The sequence below is a fragment of the Aphis gossypii genome, chromosome 2, assembly GCF_020184175.1.
Source record: "Aphis gossypii isolate Hap1 chromosome 2, ASM2018417v2, whole genome shotgun sequence".
NCBI lineage: Eukaryota > Metazoa > Arthropoda > Insecta > Hemiptera > Aphididae > Aphis > Aphis gossypii.
In genome coordinates, this window is record NC_065531.1 from 63,263,507 (window position 1) to 63,286,282 (window position 22,776).

Here is a 22,776-nt window from a genome sequence, read left to right on the forward strand (position 1 = left end):
TATTTGGTTCTAAGTTCTATTTTTCAAATATCCCAATAACTATTTGGGTTTACCCAAATTTACCAAAAGAAAAAACAGTGTTGAGTTTCTTGAAAAACTTAGTTAAACTGCATAGGTATAGGCACCTAAAAGGATTTAAGTAAAATTCAAAATAAATGTATAAATAATGTTTTATAAGTTATAAGCCATCTCTTAGTAGTATTCCAACTATATTTAAGTCTTAGAAGAAACCAAAACTTTAAAAAGGTTATCAAAACCGACAGATTTTTAGGTACAACATTATTTTTGGTATTATTTAAAATTAATTATAAAATCAGTTATACTCAGCTTGAATAAAGTTTCTTCTTCTTCAAAGATGATTAAAACTTAAACATTCTACAAAGCATAATAATTGTCAGTTTTATATCATTTTTGATCATTGAAATAATTGATAACATTTGTCGCAACATGTAACGAAAAAGTGCCTGCATTTTTGCCTTTTAATAAGTAAACAGTTTCAGTTAGGTTTTAAAAGTTTATAGGATAACATATTTACTATATAACCTCCAATCCTCAACAGGGTAATGACTCAACCACATCTTTATTGTCTATTGGGTTATTGGATTCAAAATAAGCCAAGACAATCTTTTTGATACTAAGAGTTGATGATTTTAAATGATTTATAAAAAATGTTTGGATTTTTTTAGTAATATAAAAATTTAATATTTGAACAGAGTAGAAAAGTGGAGAAAAAAAAATTATATTATACTATCGAAAATATTCTAAAGTGCTGGTTTACTGCTTATAAAAAACAAATTATAAATGTGGAGGGGGAGGATTGTCTGTAATTATTTCACAAATACTAATTTTTCAAAATGCATGAATGATGATAAAAAAACTTATAGATTGTTTTATTAATATAATTATATTTATAAATTTTAATGGAAGTGTTCATCACGAAATGCACAATGGAAAAACTTACACAAAATTAAAAAAACACCAAAATAAATAAAAATATATTTTTAAATGAAACATCACCTTGGTAACAACACCGATGGCTTATTATTATAAATAAAATACATACTAACAGCTTGGCCTAATATGTATTGATATAACAACAATAAAATGTAGTCCATTTTATTTTAAAAAATACTCAACCTTAAAACAATTCTATAAATATGTCAATAAAATATACAATTTCATTAAAATGCAAATAATTCTGGAAACAGTGTCTCATAGATAGGTATAGGCTGGTTGTTGGTTTCAACATTTGATAGCTTGTTCGATATATCTACTTTATTGAATACATCAGTTATTTTTGTATGCAATGTTTCTTCATCCTGAACATAAATAATAGATGTGTGAGTTTAAAATAAACATGATTTGTATGATAATAAGCTAAATTACCTTTGATGCAGTGGAAATAGCCACTAAGTCTTGGAATGACGTGTTTCTGAACATATCACACAGTTGAGTTTGTCTGGTATTTTGTTCAACTTTGATCACAGGGTTATCCAACAGTGAACGTTTCATGGCTTCAAATGACAGGTCTTCATTTGGAGAAAAACGCTATAGAAAATATAATTCAATATTAATACATAAAATAGTTATCATTTAATTATACAACACAATTTATTTTATAATTAATACTGACTCTTTGCATTGCTGGAGTGGAGTTGACACTATCTAAATCTAAATTACTCAGATCAGTAAAGCTTCCTTTCATTGACATATTGGTATTTTCAACCCAACTACGTCTATGAGTTAATACTGGTCCAGCTTCACCTATAAATATAATACAAATTACAAATTGATTATTAAAAATAATAAATATTAAAATTATAAAGTAAATGGAACAGCTTTTATTGGATGTAACAATCATTATTATTTTAACTTTTGAAAGAAAAAAATTGTTTTAGTTAAGTATATTTTAGGCTAAATATAATATATTATCACTATTTAACTAATTTTTATACAAAAAAAAAAATCTGTACATATTTTTAGTTTAATTTTTCAAATCATAAAATTATCAATAAAAGAATCAATACATACACTATAAATAAAAAATATTCAATAAATGTTTTTTAAGTATAAATGTTAAAACTATAAAAATAATTTTCTTTTTAAAATTAAAGAATAATGGATATCAATTAAATTTAGAAAGTTTGGTACTATTTTGAAAACAAAAATTTGTTAAAATACTTATATTTCATGTTTTCAAAACACTGATTCAAAAAGTAAATTTCAAAAACATAATCAGTAATAATAAGTAACTTCACAAATCTAGGTAAACAGTACTTATTAAAAACTTTATAACCCTAGATAAATAGTAAATTATATCAAACAAAAACAAACTTGTAATATCAATTCCTGAAGCCTTTAAAGCTTCGGTTAATTCTGGTTCTTCAATTAAGACTCCAGCTGGCAAGAGACTGGCAGATTTAACTTCGTTATGAATACTTATTTCTGGTAATAAATGAGTAGCACTTAATAATTTTCTTTGTTCAATTATCTGAAAAATAAATTTTCTTTATGTTATGCATACTACATTATTATTTTATAATTTATGTTTTTATTAATTACTTTTTCGACATAGTCCTTGAGTGGATGTAAATCTGTTACAACAGCTACTAAAAGCATAATACTAATAACCAAAGCATGCAAATGGAATTTTTGTTGCGTTGAAAGTACAGCGTTAGTAATGGCTAGCTCCTGTATACTTAAAATCAGTCTGATAAAGTCCAAAACTGTTTCCTCAGACAACAATTCAATACATATTAGAGCCAAAGTTGTGTATACAGCCTCGACATTATCAACAGTATTGTTAGTCATTTCTAAGCTTTCATATATAGATACATAAATATCTTGAGCATGTTTTCGAATAAATATTGTATCACTGCGAGAACATTTCTCTAGATTTATGTCAGATTTGGAGATATCTACCCTGTAAAAATAATTTTTAATATAATTAGTAGTGAATAATTAAAGTTATTTTCAATTGAAAACTTACGTAGCTTTAGATAGCTTAGATACATTATTGTGCCTGTCTAAGAGTGTGTGTAATATGCGTAGAACAATGAAGCGAATTTCATCCTCAGAAGCAGTCAATGTTTTTAGCAATAAATCCAAGAATGATTGAGGAAAAGTAGCATTCATTTGTACTGAACTATATTTGGTGCTTACCTACATAATAACAAAATTAGTTTAATAATATTGCATTTAAATTATAATAAATAGCATAGACAACATATAAAATAAATAATTACCATCAAAAGAGATTTTAAGCACATTCTCTGTACATGGAGATCATTGGGATTATTTGAAGATTTGAACTGTGGTACTTTGGACATAATAAACATCATAATTTCAATTTTCTGGTAGTCAGGCAAATGGGCAGCAAATTCTCCAAGTGCATGTATAAGTGCTTCTCTGTATTCATTTTCACCATCAGACTCAGACAGTCCAATATTGGATGGTGGACGTCTAGTGACTGATGTACGGAGATTTGTTAGCAGAGAATTTATTATTTCTAATACTGTTGGCCCAACACTTTCATTAGCTGCAATAGCAATAATTTTTGATAGTACGTCTGCAATACTGGTGCGGATTTTTGGAGATGCATTGCTGTTTTCATCTAAATGTGTCATCAATGTTTCCACAACAGCATATGAATATTGAGATTGAATAGAAAACATCAAGATACGGAAACACTGTGTAGCAAATACATTTGGCACCCACATATGATGAGCATCAAGATGTCTACATTTTTTAAATAAATAAAAAAAATTTATTACACAAATTTCATAAATTTTAAGTTTTTTTTCTAATACTTTAGCACAGGACGAATGACACTTTTAACATGGCCAAATGATGCACGTCCAATTAACTCTCTTAAACAAGATTCTGCTAATGAAAATGAATCAGTTTTATCATTGACCTCTTCTGAAATTCCACTTTCAACAACTAATTCAGTTTTTGATCTAAAAATAAATAAAATATTAAATAGGTAATATTAATAAAGTAATTTATTTTACAATAAATAGGTAGGTATAATTTTATTAACTGCATATACTTTCGAAATATATAACTTATTTTGTTATTTTAATTATCTGTAATTTATCATGAAGGCTAAACAAATAGACTAAAACACAACATAGCTTACAAAGCACATACAACAAGATAGGTCATAATATAACATAATACTATTAAGTTACTTAAATACTAATATAACACTTACTTCATTGTGTGCATATTAAATAATAAAGATGGAACAATTTTATCCATGTGAACAGGTTCCCAAATATTTTCAACCAAATCATCAGAGACTGTTTTTCTAATAACTCCCTTAATAAGAATAAAAAGTATATATTTAAATCAAGTATAAAATATATAATATTTGATTTGAATTTTACTTGAATGCCTTTTATGCCTGCCATTCGAATCATTTCCATAGTGACTAAATTTGGATTATTGTTGTGACACATAGAAGAAAATTTGGAAACAAAGAAATCATATCTCCTATGATATGATGGTGTATCCTCTTCAATATTAGAAAATCGTACAAACTATAAAACAAAATAATTGCTGTTAATTAGTGTTAATTTTATTAAACAACAAAATTGAATGAAGTTTGGTACCGATTGTGTGGCTAATATTTGTAAACTGGGTTCTGATGATTCAAGTAGCTTTTGCACAATGCGCAAGTAGCTTTCAACAAATAAATTTAGAGTTTGAGCATGACATGCTACAAGAAGCTGGTCCATAGCTTCCATAGCAATCATTACAAACCTAAAAATAGAAAATATTAAAAAATTTGATCATTTATTTAAATTTTTGATAAATCTTACTCATTTCTCTTGCGAGAGATATCTCTACTAGCTTTTTGAAATAGATATTCACCAATACGATCTAATTTTTCTGGTGACGATAAAGCATAGAATGTTAACTTTTCCATATTATTCTTTACCAAACCATCCTAGGTTACAAACACAATTAAATAAATTATTAAATTATAATCTTGTGTTAAGATTTTTTAAATAAATAATAATTAAAATACCTGAGGTACTGACGGGAAGATGTTATCAACAAGACGCTTATAGCGAGGGCGCATACGAGATAAACAACCTAGTAAAATAAAACATAATATCATATATCTTTATCAATTGTTATAAACCAAATTCAATTTATTTGTATATTATTAGTAGTTTTAAGATAAAAATAATTTAATGGAAAATTAATTTTGTATTAGAAATTTAGAAGATGTATGTATATTGGGTAGTGACCTTGGCAACACCCTTTTACTAGCTCAATATTTGTAATACTGTGACCAGTTATTAAATAAATGTGGATATGATTTTAATATAAACTATTCTATTAAACTCACCAACACACATTGCTATTTGTATACAAAAACAAATTTAATCTCGAAATGTTTGAGCAAATTTTAAAGAGCTCGTCAAGACTAGTAATATTATATAATAATATAATAAAAGTTTTTATTGATAATATTTGTAAAAATTAACGCGTTACGAGACATTCATAATATGATTATGATTAATAGATGCATTAAAAATAAATATATGACAAGTATTAAAAACGATTAAACGAACTCAAATACAAGTAAGATGGAATAATATTGGAATAATTAAAAAATTAATACTCAATATAAGATAAGTAGAAACACTAAGGACTAAGAAAACAAAAATAATGAATTTCTAATTAATCTACACTAATTCATTCTGTATTCCTGATAATTATTTTTTAGTGATAAGGGAACGATAACAAGTCACTTATTAATAACATTGAAAATTTTTATTCCATGAAGTAAAAGTTATTATTAATAGTAAAAATTTATAATTTCTATAAGTAAAGTTATCCTTATTTTACCTATCACTTATTAAGAATTATTGGTGTTACTTGAGATTTGGGAGAAAGGTTGCAAATGGTGTACTTGTCCATCTTACCCCGTCTAATTTTTAAAAACCTACCTAATTAAGAATTTAAGATGTTTCAATAAAACCTAACTGGTACTCGAAATTCAAAATTTGAATGCATTTCACCATACAAGAACAACAATTTACGAGGACGTCGTACACCTATGTGTTGTCTCAGTCTTATACTCGTATCGAACATTTTTGTTCACCAGTTTCAAATGTGTGCTGTTAGCTTAGACATAAAGAGTAGGTAAATAAAGAGTAAATCGACCTAGGTGTTATACAATTTTAAGGTAAGATTATTAACTAGGACCCCACGTAGCCTTTTATTGATATATATATTTTAAATAATGACCTTTTTGAAACTGTACATTTTAAAATTATCGTTAACGTACTTAAAAATAAATAATATCAATAAAAAACTACGTGGGGCTTAAGATAATAATCTTATCTTTAAATGTTATAATAGGTAAATTTACTTTAATGTCAAAACTAACAGCACACTAATAGAGTTAGGTTATACCTGTTTGTTCTTTGGTAAATATGTTGAACGTCATATGAAATGACTTTTAATTGTTGATAAAAATGCTACAATTCTGTACTCCGTTAAAAAGTTTACAATTGAATAAAAGGTTCCTCTTAAGTTAGGTAGTCTCTTTTAGTTTTCTGGTCTTGTTTGTTGGTTTTGTTAAGAATTATACCTATCTTTCAATTGTACCCCGGTACCCGTAACGACTGTATCCTATTTATAATTTTATAAATATCTAATAAATAATAACAGGTTCAGCCAATGCAGAACTTAAATTTAAGACAAGTTTATCCTTTTTTTGAGAATCATGTCTCTTTTCCCGAGAGACCCGTCTTAATCCTGTTAGATAGCTTCATTTTGTAATAATACGAGCGTTAAAAAAATACGTATACATGAAATAAATACGAAACAATTGCAGTCCTTATTTTTTTTTTTTTTTACAGTTGTTTATAGAATTATAACTTATACACAGAACAGTGAACAGTTTTTATTTGTGTGGAACGAGCATCGTCGACTGACGAGTGACGACTACCGACGAATGATATAGTCAGTCAGTGATAAACATGAAACAGACATATAGCATGATGTCGTTTATATAATATTATAATGCATACTCATTGGCACATTTTAACAGTCACACGTGTTATTATATAAGTATAATTACATTGCGACTTCATATAATAACCCGTTAGACTGTCGTACTTGTCAGTTGTCTGTTACCCTTTGGCCTCCCCCACTACACCATCGTATTTAACAAGTAAGCGAAACGAGCCGTTGTGTTCATAATATCTTCAAAATATAAAAATAATACTAAACAAACTTTTAGAGTTGAGCCAAAAATGTTTGTCCCATTATTTTCTTTTTACTAACATGGTTTCCATATTATTGCGCTGCCGAGAAATACCAAATAACGACGACACTACGACAGTCACCATACCTCGACGGTCGCTAGTGCAATATGAGACTGACTAATTAAGTTACCGGGGAAACCAATATATAGATTGTAAATTGCAAAAGTAAGCACGGGTGCCGAGAGGAACCAATAGTACCAACCAATAAAATTTGTAGAGACCTATCGATTCTGTCAGTAAGGGTAGTCTAAAAACAACATATCAATCTTGCCATCTACCAATTTGTATCTGTAGATAGTTATCGTCATGGCTAAATATATACAAAAATAAAAATATATATTTAGCCATGGTTATCTTATTTCCTTCTTAACTTTATTAAAAATAAATTTACAAATTTAACTTAAATATGTAAATAATATTTTTGGAAATAATAACTCAAGTACAATTACTTACATAAAAATAGGTATAATATAAATAAAATTTAGCAAGAAAATTGAACTGGACGATACTTGTAAAACAGATGATATACATAATAATATATTAACTTGATTACTGATTAATGATTAGTAGAGCTCGGATTTTAAAGCATAATAAGCACCTATAATAAAGCACACGATTGTTTTAAAAAATCAAAAAAGAAGCATTTTTATTTAAAAAAAAAGTAAATAAACATGAACTAGTTATAAAAACGAATAAAAAAATAAATTTAAATTAAAAAAAGAATTAATTACCATATATTTCTCTAGATTTTCAGTAGTAAAACTGACTTTACATTGCCCGACGGAATATTTTTATACGCAGAAAACGAACTCTCTACATCCGCACTGAAGTGATTGGTGCATACTTCATACAAGAGGTTTAAAATTACATAACTAAATCTTAAATTTTGAAATGGTCGATATCGATGTTATCGGCATACTGACTACTGATTACTGACCGTATAGGTACTGCAGGCTATATTATGTAAATCGATAATCTATACAGTTTAATACATTTTATAAACAAGCAGATAACGAAAACAATAATAATCCAATATCCGTATTCTGGGTTTTTACGTTTCTTATTTTCTTATTTTGTTTTTTTATTACAATAGCATAACAAACATATAAAAAATTCACAGCTTGAATAATTGAAAGAAAGGAACAAAAAGCAAAAAAAGCATTTACATAAAAAAACAAAAATAAATTGGTTTATTTGGAATCAGAATGTCGTGAAACGAATTTATGTATAAAAATTAGATTTCAATCTCATATATAAAAAAAGAATCAAATGTTTTAAAATTCGAGCCCTAGAGATTAGTGTAGGAAAATTAATATTTTACGCGTTGTTCTTTACGTGAGTCACTATATGATCAATAAAATTACTGATAAAAAGTCAATAAGTCAGAAGAAACTCTATAAAATGAATTTTTATTTAGGTACCTAGATATATTTCAAATAAAATTGTATATCTAAATATAGTATTGTATAATTTATAATAAAGTTATGTAAGTAAAATCAAAGTATAATTTTTGTTCTAAAAGATTAATTTTTCCCCTGCACCTATAGTTAGGTGGCGGGATCAATACTGGCGTAATCCGGTATACCTTTTCCCTTTGTATAAAAATTGGGTAAAGGGAAATAGATGATCTGCAGCATTTGTACTTAATTTGTAAACGAACTAGTAATTGACATATTTCCATTCCCAAAAAACTTGAAATGACACCATTCAGATTTAGGCACGCAAGGTAAAGTCATAAAGGTAATTTAAAAGTATATGAATAAATTATACAGCAACAATTTTTTTTATATAATGCTATATATGCGTAGTTATTTGAATTGTTTTAATTTTCAAGAAAATTCTATGACATTACTTAATACGCAACCAAGATGTTTATAAGTTTCTATACAGGTGTAAACGATAACATAATGATACATAATAATTAATAGTCCTATATTAATTTTCACGACAATTTTTTTTTCATATTTTAAGTATTTTAATTTAATTTTTAGGCTCACCATGTCCGAATTATTGATGCCAGTCAAATGAATTAATGATATTATCATAAGTCATAATTATTTGATGAATACAGGTAAAATAATTTTATGGTGCTATTTAGCTCATCTAAGCTGTAGTGTTACTGCAGTTATAATACAACTTTAAAAGAGGTCAATTAAAAATATATGCAGTACGTTTGTGTATTAAATATTTTCTTATACATTCTTTTAAAGTGATGATACATTAACATGTAATATGTACACTGTACACAAATCAACACATTTAATATTTTAATTGAAAGAATATTTTAAAATACCAATCACTGATCGTTTAATGAATCAATATAATGGGTGCTTTTAACATTAGGTAGATATTTATACTTTATAGTGACGCATGACTGATCCATTATACTTAAGTGAACCATGTATGTATATTGTATATAGATTGAGTAAGTAATTATTAAAAAAAAAAACAACAAAACAAAAAAGTATATATAATAACATAATCATACATGTTTAACACAGTCACATAGACAGGGTTAAGCCTATAAAAGGGAGAAAGAAAATGTACACGTATAAAAAAAAAAATTTTTTGGGGGGGGGACCAATTTACCATAAACATTTTTAAAATTTAGAACATAGTTCACCTCTCGAAAAAAAAAAACCCTAAAATGTATGAATATTTTTAATAAAAAGGTATGTAATAGCAAATGAATTATGTTTAAAATAACTAAAACCAAGTTGAAACATTGAGACATTCATTATATTTTATTGGAATCATAGGCGTCCGCAGACTTTGACCGTCGGGGGCCCTTAAAAAGGTCCGAAACAAAGATTCTTGTGTGATGATAACTGATTAATTAATAACTTTATCACATTTATTTTATATTTATACTATTAGATTAAAACTGGCTTCACTTTTTTCATGTAAAATGTAAAAATGTTCGCTATCTAGTATAATATAGATCTATAATATCTACGTATTTATTAAAGAAAAAGCCAGAGTCCGCAGGGGGGCCCACTCGGCCACCCCCGTTCGCACGCCTATGATTGGAATAAAACACAACTTAATAGTAAATAATATATTATAATACTTTTAACACTTATAATAAAATTTTTTTATTAATATTTTATCTTATCAATTACATAGTTATATTATTATTGATTTTAGAATTTAGTTGCGCATCTCTTATTATTTTATATTTTAAAACAACAATAAATGGATGTACTAAAATATTCGATAAACGGTTCTGAACGAAGTTTATTACTATAATATATTATAGGGAGGTTTAAACGACATTTAAGATATAAGCTATAAGCCTATAGAAATCTGTTATTGTCAGACGTAATTTGAATAAATTTAAATAAATTACTATGATTTTAAAATCGTTAGGTACTTACTAAACCTATTATCATGGACTCTATTATTATCCTTCTTGTATCCTTACATACTTGTGGTTATAAACTCGAAAAATAGATAAAAGTTAATATCGATTTAAATACAGTATAATAATATTTTTTTAAATAAATTATCTCTTTGGTAATTATTAATTATCAATAGAAATAGTATTATAAATAGAATTCACATTTGAAAAATATGTTTTTATCCCCACATTTCTAATATCATATAAAAAAACCAAGTATTTGAAAATAGATATAGGTAGTTCTTAAGACCTTAAGTATACGCTTAAGTATACAAGTTCTTATAATCAGAATTGTATTAAATTCATTAACAATAAATACAATGGAGGTGAAAATATTATACATGTATTATGTAAGTATATATAAGAACATAGTTCATTTGGGTTATGGTCGGACCACCATGTGTAACAACGATAGTATCTCACATATCCCTAAATACTACACGTTAATCAGATGTATTTTGTATTTACTAGCTACTATATACATTGATACACGCGTATTGTTCACATACACACAGAAAACACGTCTTATTTGGTGCGATGGCTTAATAGCTATATTGTCACACTAGCAAGTTGCGTCCTTGACCTGTATGATAAATTAATATTATAGGTATGGGTACTGGTAGAATGGCCAGGTGCAGTTTTTGCTGTTATTGGCCGTACGGCCATATATATTATCATTTCAATAAAACAGTGATTTACGATGTAAAACGAAATTTAATTATTTTTGATTTTCATACATGAAAAACTATCTGATATTAATATGAAATAATAAACGGGTAGAAACTTTAGACAAATGTTACGATGATTACATATTATTATTATTATCCTTTCTTATATTTTTTTTGCGAGTGACGAATGACGATTTTAAATTCCATCAATAATTTACACAGTTCTATTCAAAGAAACATGCAAAAAACTAGATATAAGACGAACAACTTACGGGAAGTAGAATTATACGGTTTGTTTCATCCTAATAGATATATTTAAAAATGAATAATTAAAAATGTATAAATTAAAACGATATTTATTATCATATGAATTACCTATATTATGTTGAAAATAAATTTTATATCACAATAGTTATGAATTATTCATAATAATAAAAAGTTTAATCTTTTATCTTTTTAAATAGAAGTTCTTAATTAATTATTGAATTACTGCAGATTTTAATAATTTAAATAATTGTATAGTTATCATAAAACGAAAAAAGTTCGAAGTTTATGGTTATAAAAATTAAAAATCGTAGGCATAGACGGTACTATACAATTATTAGATACTGCACGACTTTTCTGGCGTGACTCAAATTTCCCGTCCATCTTCTTTCACGCTATTTTACAAATGAACTAAATGATTAGTAAAAATACTATCTAATTTTAATTTTTAATACACTTATTGGAGTTTTTTTTATTTTTTAGACACAATTAAGTTATTTAAACCGAAGTAAAAATGCTTAAATAGTTTTGTATGTCTAGCATATTATATACCTAGGTTTAGTAATTGATGTTACGGTCAATTAACATAATAATATTTTATATTATTGATATTTATGTTATAATAAATAATATATAGGTACTAGTTTTGTATTAAACTATAATTTAGTATATAAATAAGCCATTATTTAATATTGTGATGATAAATTATTTGCTTAAAAAAATAGTTTTTGTATATTAATTTGTGTAGTAAAACATCGGTTTTAATATTAAAATGTGAGTACCTAACGGCAAATGTGTATGTTGTGTGTATATGTATATGTATATTCTATACGAATCAAATATTTATAATATCAATGAGACAATGAAGTTTATTTTTAAATTAAATGTTAAAATAAAATTAGTGTTTACCTATTAATTTATTTTAAGTACATTACCTATATCAAAATTATATTAAATCAAAGGGCATAAAGTGTTTATTGTACAATAGATGATTTCAAAGTTGTTAGGTTTTGTATAAGCATTAGTATTCAAATAGGGTTTAATATGTAATGTCAGAGATTAATTGTTAATGGGGTACGCACAACGTACGCTTAAAAGGAACGATTATAATATTTAAAGGAAATGATTGATTCACTCCTATTACATCGGATCAAACCTAATTTTCAAGTTTCTTCTATGACATTAAAACAAAAGTACAAAACTAAAATATATTATGTTTTAATTTTCCTTTATAATATGGTGAATAATGAGTTGTATTTATATACTCACAGCCTGGGTCTGTACACTTGTCCACAATTGTGTCGACGCACTTCATCACATCCGCCTGTTTGTAACAACAGCAAAAACCCATGGTGGACATTTTGTATAACAAACGACACGGAAAATTAAAAAATAAAAAAAATTGAAAAATTGAAAAATGAATTAAAAATAATGATATAATATTATTGGGAAGCTTTAGAACAATTTTCGGGACAAATCGCGCAGCGTCGTACTCGTTTAATAAATTGTGACATATAGTATTGTTATTTGTTTACAACAACAATAATATACGATTTACAGGCATAAAAATGTTCGTGACTGTCATTCGATTTAATCCGAACGTATACTAAAATGAAATTCGTCGATGCGAACCGAAATTTCGTAAATTAATTATTTTACAAAAAAGAAAAATACAAAAAAATTTTTTTTTTAAAAAACAAAATGTCCTACAGATAGGTATGTTTTGTTTTTTAAATTGTCAACAAATATCGGGTCGAATAAATTAATATGATTATCACACGAGATGACGTTGGCTTGACGACTGCCGAGCGCAATGGTATAACGTATAATATACCACCGGCAAAGCCGATACTACACTAACCGTGCGCGCGCGCTTTGGCCGATGCGCTCGGCGGGTGCCGTTTATTGTAAAAAGCTCATTCGCGAAACGTCGCCAACGCCTCATATATACACAGGCTGCAGCTCGCGACCCCTGTAGAGAAAATACGTACATTTTCTCGGCGCCAGTATTATTATTATTGTGTATGGTGTATCTTATCAACATATTATTATACACGTATAATATTTTAAACGAGACGATTTACAGAGTACGCTCATCCCCAATTATTATTCTTTAAATAATAATTAGTTTACTTAAATTCTGTTTTTTTTTATTAAGTATACTTAAGTGCTATATTTTCAAATCCATTTTATATCGTTTAAGAAATATCTCATGGTAATAGCAACTTTTATTTTCAAATGAGAATCGTAATTTTTTTCTATAAATTATTAAGTACATGATTTTAGTCGGGATTGGGCGAGTTCTCGAGTTATTTAACTTTGTGTATTATAAGAATGATATAATTGGAGAATAGGAAATATTAGTACTGCGAATTACGATTTCAAAATTAAAGTAATTGAAACTAGTCTATTGACATTTTATAATACATAATTTGTAAATATTGTCTGAATCTAATATAAATACTAGATTAAATATTATATCTGTTTTTTATTTTTGTAAAACCATTTTAAACTACTAAACCACTAAACTCGTTTGAATTTATATTTAGATATTCGCATTAAACTTTAAAAATGTATCCACTTAAATGACTTACACAAAAAATGTAAATTCTCATTTGAAAAATGATGTTTGTTTAACCACAGGATATCCGACATCCCTTAAATATTTAAAACATCTAAGTATTTGAGAATAATATAATTTAGTCCTTAAGGCTTAAGTTTATTTAAAAATTCCAAAAATAAAAGTTTGAACGAATTTATTACTAATGAAAAAAAATGGGGGTCGAGTAGGGTAGGTGAATCACCCTTTATATTCATGTTATACATTTATATAATTTGTTTAAACAGATTGATTTTTGCATTATTGTGGAATAGACTTAAGTTTCTTATTGTGAGTCTTTTTGTAATTTTAATTTAGCTTTAAACTTTTTAAAGATATAATTCACTTTTTGATGGATAGGGAAGTTAAAACAAAATTTAGCATTACATGTAGTCATTTATATTTATAACTTTATAAGCTATTAGGTTTTTAATTTTTATTGTTGTTTTTTATCGGAAGGAGCGTTATTTTAAACAATATAATATAAGTAGTAAAGTCATAGAAATCGTATAAAGATGCTATTTTGAATAAAGTCAGGAAGTGTTAAGTTCAGTAAAAAACTTAAAACTTGAAAAAGTTTCACTTTGCTAATATTTTAATTGAATGTTATACTGGTATAATTGTATAGAACAGTGCAGCTCTACATTTTTAAAGTAGAAATTTAAAGCCGCAAAATGTTTGAATAAAATAATGAATGTTTTAAGAATATAAGAACCGCATTTGTGTACACATTTTGTACATAAGTTGATATTATAGGATATAAAAGATATTATATAAATGCATACTACTCGTTTTGTAGGGTTTTTAACAAGAAATGTCTAGTGTCAGCAAGAGTATAAGTGTCACATATCCGTGTTTTATATTTGAAAAACAACGAAAAAAAAATGTCAATATCAGATTTGTGTGTCTTGCCTCTTTAAAGTATTTTTCTGATGGGGAACCTTTGCATATAGTTTTTTGCAAATATGATTTTTGTTTTGTTATGATTTTAAATACGATTTATCTTAGATATAAAATAATATTATATTTACGTGGTTTACTGGTTACTGGGTACTCATAGACTACATGGCAGAGATTGAGGATTATATTGTTTAGGAAGGCTATAAAAAAAAAAATTTTCGAATTTTTCTCTTTTCATTTTGAGCTGTACACTATACGTGATATGTCTTTATACAATCTTTCTATTTGATCATTTATTAATTAAATATAAAATAAATAAAGTTCGTGTATAAAGTATAGTTACTATAATTGATTTATTGTATTGAGTTGATAACAATGTATATTTCAAATGCGTTTTTCTGTTTTGTAACTCAAACAATGAAAGATTCTAACATCACTAGCTATATTATTATAGGTATTGTACTATTTTAGGTCTAAGTCAATACTGTAGGCACAAGTAGGTTCTACATTTTTCATTACGATTTCTAGTGAAATAGAATTTTATAATACTTGAGTAAGTGAGTATCGCGAATAATACAACTATATTACCAAAGTTTTATATAATTATTTTAATCAAAATATTATTTTATAGCATTACACATAATAAAATAGGTATATTTTACTAAAACAGTAAAAATGTAAATTTAAAATAGCTACAAAAAATTATATTATTTACCCTTTCCATTTGTTTTTTGTTAATTATATAAGATATTTTATTTTATGTTGATCATTTTACAACCTTGGTCTTTCTATTGGGTGTACAAACAACTCTTGTGATTTCTGAAATCAAATAATAGAAATACTTATGATTTTATATAGTATTTTAGAATATAATAAATAATAAAATATTGAATGAAATATTAAATTTATTAAAAAACTATTCTACATATAATTAAAATTATAAATATAAATAATGATAACTGATATAATAATTAGCTATTAGGTAACTATAATACTTTTTTCAACAGGTTTTAGAAACAAAAACTTGATTAATATTTTTATAATATTTAAAACCTTATTTTTACAGTAAGTAAATATTTAAAATTCTTTTGTATCCTTTAGGATACCAACTTTTAAATTTGTTTTTTTATTTGTTCTTTTTTGTTACACAAATAATAAGTGGAATAAAATCTAAAGCTTACAAAGAAGCATAAATAATTTTGTAAAAAATGTTTTATTAAGTATTATTTATTAGTTTATAACTATCTAATTTTATGGACTTTTATTTTATTTGTTACTTTATATTCATAATTAAAATAAATGTTATATACTAGACTGTAAACAATATACATGCCTCATTAAATAGTCATTATAAAATCTCAATATAAATAATTTTACTTTTTCATATATAACTCCAGACTATTAATTAAAATAAAATAAATAGTAAATTATTTAATTTATTTTAATACCAGTATCAGTATATCAATTTTTCTTCAAGATTTTAAAAATAATAAAGCTATGTAGTTATACTAAATTAATGAGAATAATCCTAAGTTCAAATTATAAATACATATTAATAATTTATGTCAAATATTTTGAATGTGTGTCCAAAATTAAAATTAAAATCAATTATGTCGATTGGTGCGGTGGTGCAGATCATTAATTATATTAAATCTCTACTAAATTTAGATTAAACGGTTTTAACAAAAAATATTTTAAATGTATGACAAGTGACACCCTGACACGTTGTATTAATCAGGAAAGGTTGATATTTATTATTTATTTATATATCATACATATGCATATAGCCCATTGTCCTAGTAATTGTATGACGTATAACTATGTATAGTTGAAATTTTAATCGTTTTTGAGTAAATTTAATGACATTCTTCGTGACTCACGAATACAGATTTTAATGCAAAAATATATTTTTAATGGATTTATGGAGTGTAATAATGGGAATAAGAATTACTTGCGTTTCATAACTTGTAGAATCTGTCAAAAAATTATTTTTTCGCATATAAGAACTAATTCCGGCCAAAAATATTTTGAAATATTTTAGTTTATGGTACATAATATAAAAACATATTACATCACAATATTTCCGTTGGTTTATATTGCATAGACAATATTCTAAATAATTCAGTTTAGTTTTAATATACATATAGTTACTGTTATTAAGTAATTTATTATTATACATTATTGTTTTTCATTATCTGCATAAAATCCAACCATATAGAAATAAGTACATGATATTTACATAATTTATATCATCCTACTATGTCGAGTTTTATGAATAATACTTCAAAAATATTATGGCCGGTAGGTAGAAATGATGAAAACATATTATTGATGTAAACAGATGCATTTCTATGTATGGTGAAAACTGATGATTATTTGAAAGTATTTTATATAAATATGATACGCGTAAATTATATTTATCATAAGCTAAATACGATTGCAGAAAAAGTAAGGGAGGGAAATACATTCCTCAGTAAACGAATTATGAATCAATTTTAAAAAAAGTTTTTTTAAAAGTTCCGAGACACTTATACGGATATTAATATATATAAAGATATTTTACCTGGTGTGTCATTAACCCTTGCTCCTGTATTGTCAATATGGAAAGTATAGCTAGATTCTACATTTTTATATTATATTATTTTAGAATTTAAAAAAGTGTTGAAATAATTCGATAACAATTTATAAATTATCATAGAAAAATGTAGTTACTTACTGATTTATTTTCCCTAGTATTGGTATAGAATAATTTAATATTTCTTAAATCACATTTTTTAGTATGTTATCTAGATAAATTATATAACCCTGGCTCTAATAATATGTACCTATTTACAATTTATAGTATTATTTATAAATTATAATTATATAATAGAATAATTTACCAAATAGTTTTATATCAACAAATTATGTACCTACATCTAAAATTTAAAATTAACAAGTTAGAAATTTATTAAGCATTTTATTACTGTTATATAATAGTTATTGTACTTGAAAATTAATCATGAAAAAGTTAAAAAAAAAATAATACTGTAATTAAGATAACATAACCTTCAATGTACTACTGTTTTCCATATATTCAAATACCCTATTGTATATATTTAAGTATTGCATAAAAACGACTAATTATAAGACATTATAAAGTTATTTTGAGCAGAATAATTACCTATACTACAGAAATTATAAATAAAAAAATTTCTTAGTAAAATTTTTTTTTTTATGATGCTATGGTATTATTTTTATTATATATTTACAATTTATAGATACTATTTTTATAGACTTATAACTAATAATTTGTTAATTATACAGTATTTTTGTACCTATGTTAGTCTCTGATTCATTTAGGTACGTCAATTAATTAAGTAATTTCAGTTGTGAGTTTTTAGCCCCTCGCCGTGATGGAAATTGTGTAACCTCACAACCTAGCGATCGTCCATCTTAAAATTAAAAAAGGCGGGAAAGTGGGTACCGATCTATTGTTTTGAGTAGATCATTGTAATTAATATTTTATTTGAATTTAATTATATATTATTGTTCATTGTAAATTAAAAATGACTCTTAAAGGAAACGATTATCTTGTATTACTTACTAAGTATATTTCACGATCAATTTTATGATTACGATGATTAAGCTAAATACACTGATCTCACTAATAATATTCCGGTAAGTTGATATAATTTTTTTTTGAAAACATTGAATTTATTAAATTATTAGTGTTTTTAATTATTTTAATATATAAAGTGTTGCACGATAAATGTGTCAAACTTCTAGAGGTGTTTCTAGACCTAAAATACAACAGAAAAAGTCCTTATGACCATAACTAAATTATTAGTAATAAAGGAGATATTTCACTGATTGTATTTTTTTGGTTAAACGTAAGTTTCATCCATAATAATGTTCATATCTGCTAAACCATAAGTACTAAAATTAATTTGAATATTTTGAAAATATCATTGCATATAGTTAAATCTATAATAAACGTTTAATTTTTAAGTCCTAAAAATAATGTTAACGAATATGAAATTTCGGAAAATAAAAAGCTTTCAGAATTTTGTGAATGTATTACGTAAGACGTAACAATATGTATTAAATTGTAACTTGTATTTAAAATGTGGCATAAGTCTAAAATGTTATAAACTTACGCTATTATAGCATAATAAACTTATGAAAGTTTCTAGTTAAGCATAGACTCTTTATGTAGATTTTACATTATAAATTATGTAGCCTCATCCAAAGAAAAGTTGTGACTTCACTATGTTGTATAATCATAATATCATGCATTATGTTCTGAATTTTTGAGTAATTAGTATTGCCTAAAAATATAAATAAATCATTTTCATTAAACCGAAAGAATAAAAGAAATTGTACTCATATCATATTATAATATATCGTAATTATCGTAATTAACAACCGTATAACACAGGATGATTTTTTTTCTATCATTAATTATTAATTATTTTAACACTTTCAACGTTTTTAAAAATATTTTTTTACATAACTGTAAGTAATAAAAAAAACTTTTTTAAAAAAATAATAATTTCCCTATTTGTTATCGTAAATTATCGTAAACTACCAAGTCTTAAAACCATACGATGTGTATCTAAAAAATTATAACAACGATGATATGTTAAATAAATAGACTGTACATTTTTATTTTATTAGTAATTAATATATATATATATAATTTTTAAGTTTGAAATTTCACTATTCTTTAAAATACTAATTAAAATTACTATAGTTAAAATTAATTCCATTTGAATGAGAAAGATATAAATATTAACTATGTGAATATTTAAACGCTTAAAAACTGAGTTCATTATCATGAATATAATCATCACTGATTAGGATGTTCAATTTGTTTGTAATTTGTATATGCATTGATTAAGTACGTATATTGTTTCAGTCTTACTAAAGCATAATATAAATAATTTTACGTTAAGAAGAATCTATTTTACACTTTTAATTTTAATATTAGTGTGAATTTATGTATTATCACATTTTTTGTTAAGGATATTATTTAATTTATATGATAATTGGTAGGTTAGTTTACTTTATAATATTAAAAATAACACAATAAAATGGGTTCTTCTTATAATGTACAATTTTTTATGTTATGCCTTAGTAAGATGAAGACAACATGTATGGGTATCCTAACCTCCACTCGGATAATAATTAATACCTACATGATGCAATAGCATGGTATGAGCTTATATATATATATATATTCTTTAAAATATACGTTTATGCACAACATAAATAACCAAATATGCTGGTAGCAACCATATTTAAAAAAAGTATTTATTTGGTTTATAATCAATATAATAATTATACAGTAATATTTATTTATTATTTATTATTGCAAATGATTTTAATTTCTGAAAAAGAAAAAAAAATGGGAATTAAAAGCAAATCTTTATTTTTATTTTATCGTAATTATACGCCGATTTTACTTTAATAACAAAATGATACAATAGGTATGCCATAAAAACACTTAATAGGACATAACAATTTTAAAATATGGTTTAACAACTGTAAAATGTTGAAATATGTACAAACAATGTGCTCTTAACTCTTAAGGAATTTGTAATTCAGAATTATTAATCACGCTCCGTGAAACATATTTTGTGCTTACTTAGCATAATATAGTACAATCAATCATTAAAAATGTGTAAATTCATACAAACCCGAGCACGAATGAATACTCATACATATAATATATGTACTTATGGCCAAGAATTAAATTATATACAGTCTATAATATAGACGATTAATGTTGAAGTATTCAGTGTATTAATACAATTGGAACTTGGAACACAGAAGACCAATGGAGTATGTATGCGCAAGCATAACGATATTGTCACTATTGTAAATATATTGTATTTATTTTAACGAGGCGAAAAAATTGGCGATAATATAATATAATTGAAAGGGATCTTAAATGCGTAAAACCACGCAGACAAGTGACAAAAGACGCAACGACGCATTAATTATCATTATATTAATAATATATTTATGGTTTTTGTATGTACACACATATTTATTCTCTATGTAATTTCTTGAAATGGACGTAAACACATCGACACGGATCAGAGTTACCCTTTGTTTATTTTATACCCAGTCTTTCCTACCAATATGTAATTATGATGTTAATCGGTTTTTCTGGAAACGAAATCGTTATAAATAATATAGGTATTGTCAATCATGGTGAATACGTTATTCGTGGGCGACGTAAAATATAAATAAGTAGTACGTACACGAATTAAAAACGTATAAGCTTCGAGTGAAGTCAAAAAATAATAATAATTATTATTTATTTAGCTATAGAGTATTTCCTTTTCACATAGCCTAAACACAAAATAACACAGCGATCAGTGATTTTACATTATATTATTGTGTATATTATGCAGATTGAGGGTAAAATAAAAAAAACAAAACGGACAGGACACAGGTGTATCACGGTCGTACTGTAGTGTGTACTCGTCTTGTCCGCAGTATCCGCAATAAATCCGTAGTCTTGGAATCTCTACGCCTCGCGCAACGTACGCGTTAGGTACGTTAATGTACGCGTCGGCGACGGACAAGGTCACATCGGAAGGGATCGATAATCGCCGCCGCCGCCGCCGCCGCTAAGGGTTGCGCGCGCACCGTTCAGCCTCGAAACCGGCCGCGGACGCTGGGGCGTCATCCCCGTCCACCGGGTGACCCAGTGATCCGGTTCCCGGGCGCTCCGCCGGCCCTTGGCGACCCCGTTTCGGCCGGCGACACCGTGACCCCATTTCGTCGACGACCTACCCGCCGCGGCGGACTGTGTTTTCGGGGCGACGTGCGTGCGTGCCCTACACACACGAAATATTATAAATCGTAAAACGTATAGCGATGCGTAGTGCGTAGGTCGGCCGACTGGTACGCGGTCGGCGAGGCTGCGAGTCGTCGGGGCGGTCGGCACATGTGGGTAACGGAGCGTATTACAGCATATATATGTAATATCGTTTAAAATGCGTGCAGTAAGCGCAGCACACATAACCGAGTTCGACCCACTTAAATATCGCGGCTCACTGGAGTATACGCATTGTATAACATTGTATAATTTACGCTCGTGATACGTATAATATTATATTATATACGCTAAATAATATATTATAATATCGTGATCGGTTCGATTCTGTAGGCAGAGTTGTACTCGGCGAAATTTAGGGGGGGGCTAGAGGGGGCGATCGCCCCTGGCGGCGTCAGATTTCTACTCGACCCCCCATCTTCTGTTAACGAAAATGAAAAATTACATAAATCGGTTAATATTTTTTTTTTTTTTTTTACTTTTGTTCTAAAAAGGATAACGAAAATAAGCTCCGACGCGTTCGTAGAAAAAGTCAAATCATTTTTTTTTTTGGATCCATGTGGGGGCTGGGGAAGGTGAAAAACATTAGCACCCGGGCTCTACTAAATGTTTGAATACGTCTCTGGTTGTACATACAGCTAGTTCCCACTATACAACTGAAAAAAACCTACCACCCCCAGCCTGACCTTTTTACATTCTGAGCAAAGCGAAAACTATTGTTTTTTTTTATGTTTGGTCACAGTGATTAATAATCACTGATTATACACAAGTGTGTTGTGTATATTATATAAGAGTGACATGGTTCAACTCAAAATTCTATA

At 26.6% G+C, this 22,776-nt stretch overlaps 1 protein-coding gene across 2 annotated transcripts; it reads right to left on the reverse strand.

Annotated features, from left to right (window-relative positions):
- Positions 1-971: 971 nt before the first annotated feature.
- Positions 972-13,470, reverse strand: LOC114120279 (protein EFR3 homolog cmp44E). Of its 2 annotated transcripts, none has more exons than XM_027982142.2 (14): positions 12,894-13,470; positions 5,036-5,103; positions 4,827-4,954; positions 4,617-4,767; positions 4,392-4,544; positions 4,217-4,323; positions 3,810-3,959; positions 3,246-3,738; positions 2,990-3,162; positions 2,563-2,923; positions 2,335-2,491; positions 1,634-1,764; positions 1,387-1,548; positions 972-1,319 (listed from the first exon to the last, which is right to left on the reverse strand). In XM_027982142.2, exons 1-14 carry the CDS (start codon positions 12,982-12,984, stop codon positions 1,182-1,184), a joined length of 2,463 nt encoding a protein of 820 aa, XP_027837943.2. In that variant the 5' UTR covers positions 12,985-13,470; the 3' UTR covers positions 972-1,181. The 2 variants fall into 2 exon arrangements, with proteins under 2 accessions (XP_027837943.2, XP_027837944.2); XM_027982143.2 differs by lacking the exon at positions 12,894-13,470 and adding an exon at positions 5,363-5,661.
- Between the last annotated feature and the right edge of the window lie 9,306 nt (positions 13,471-22,776).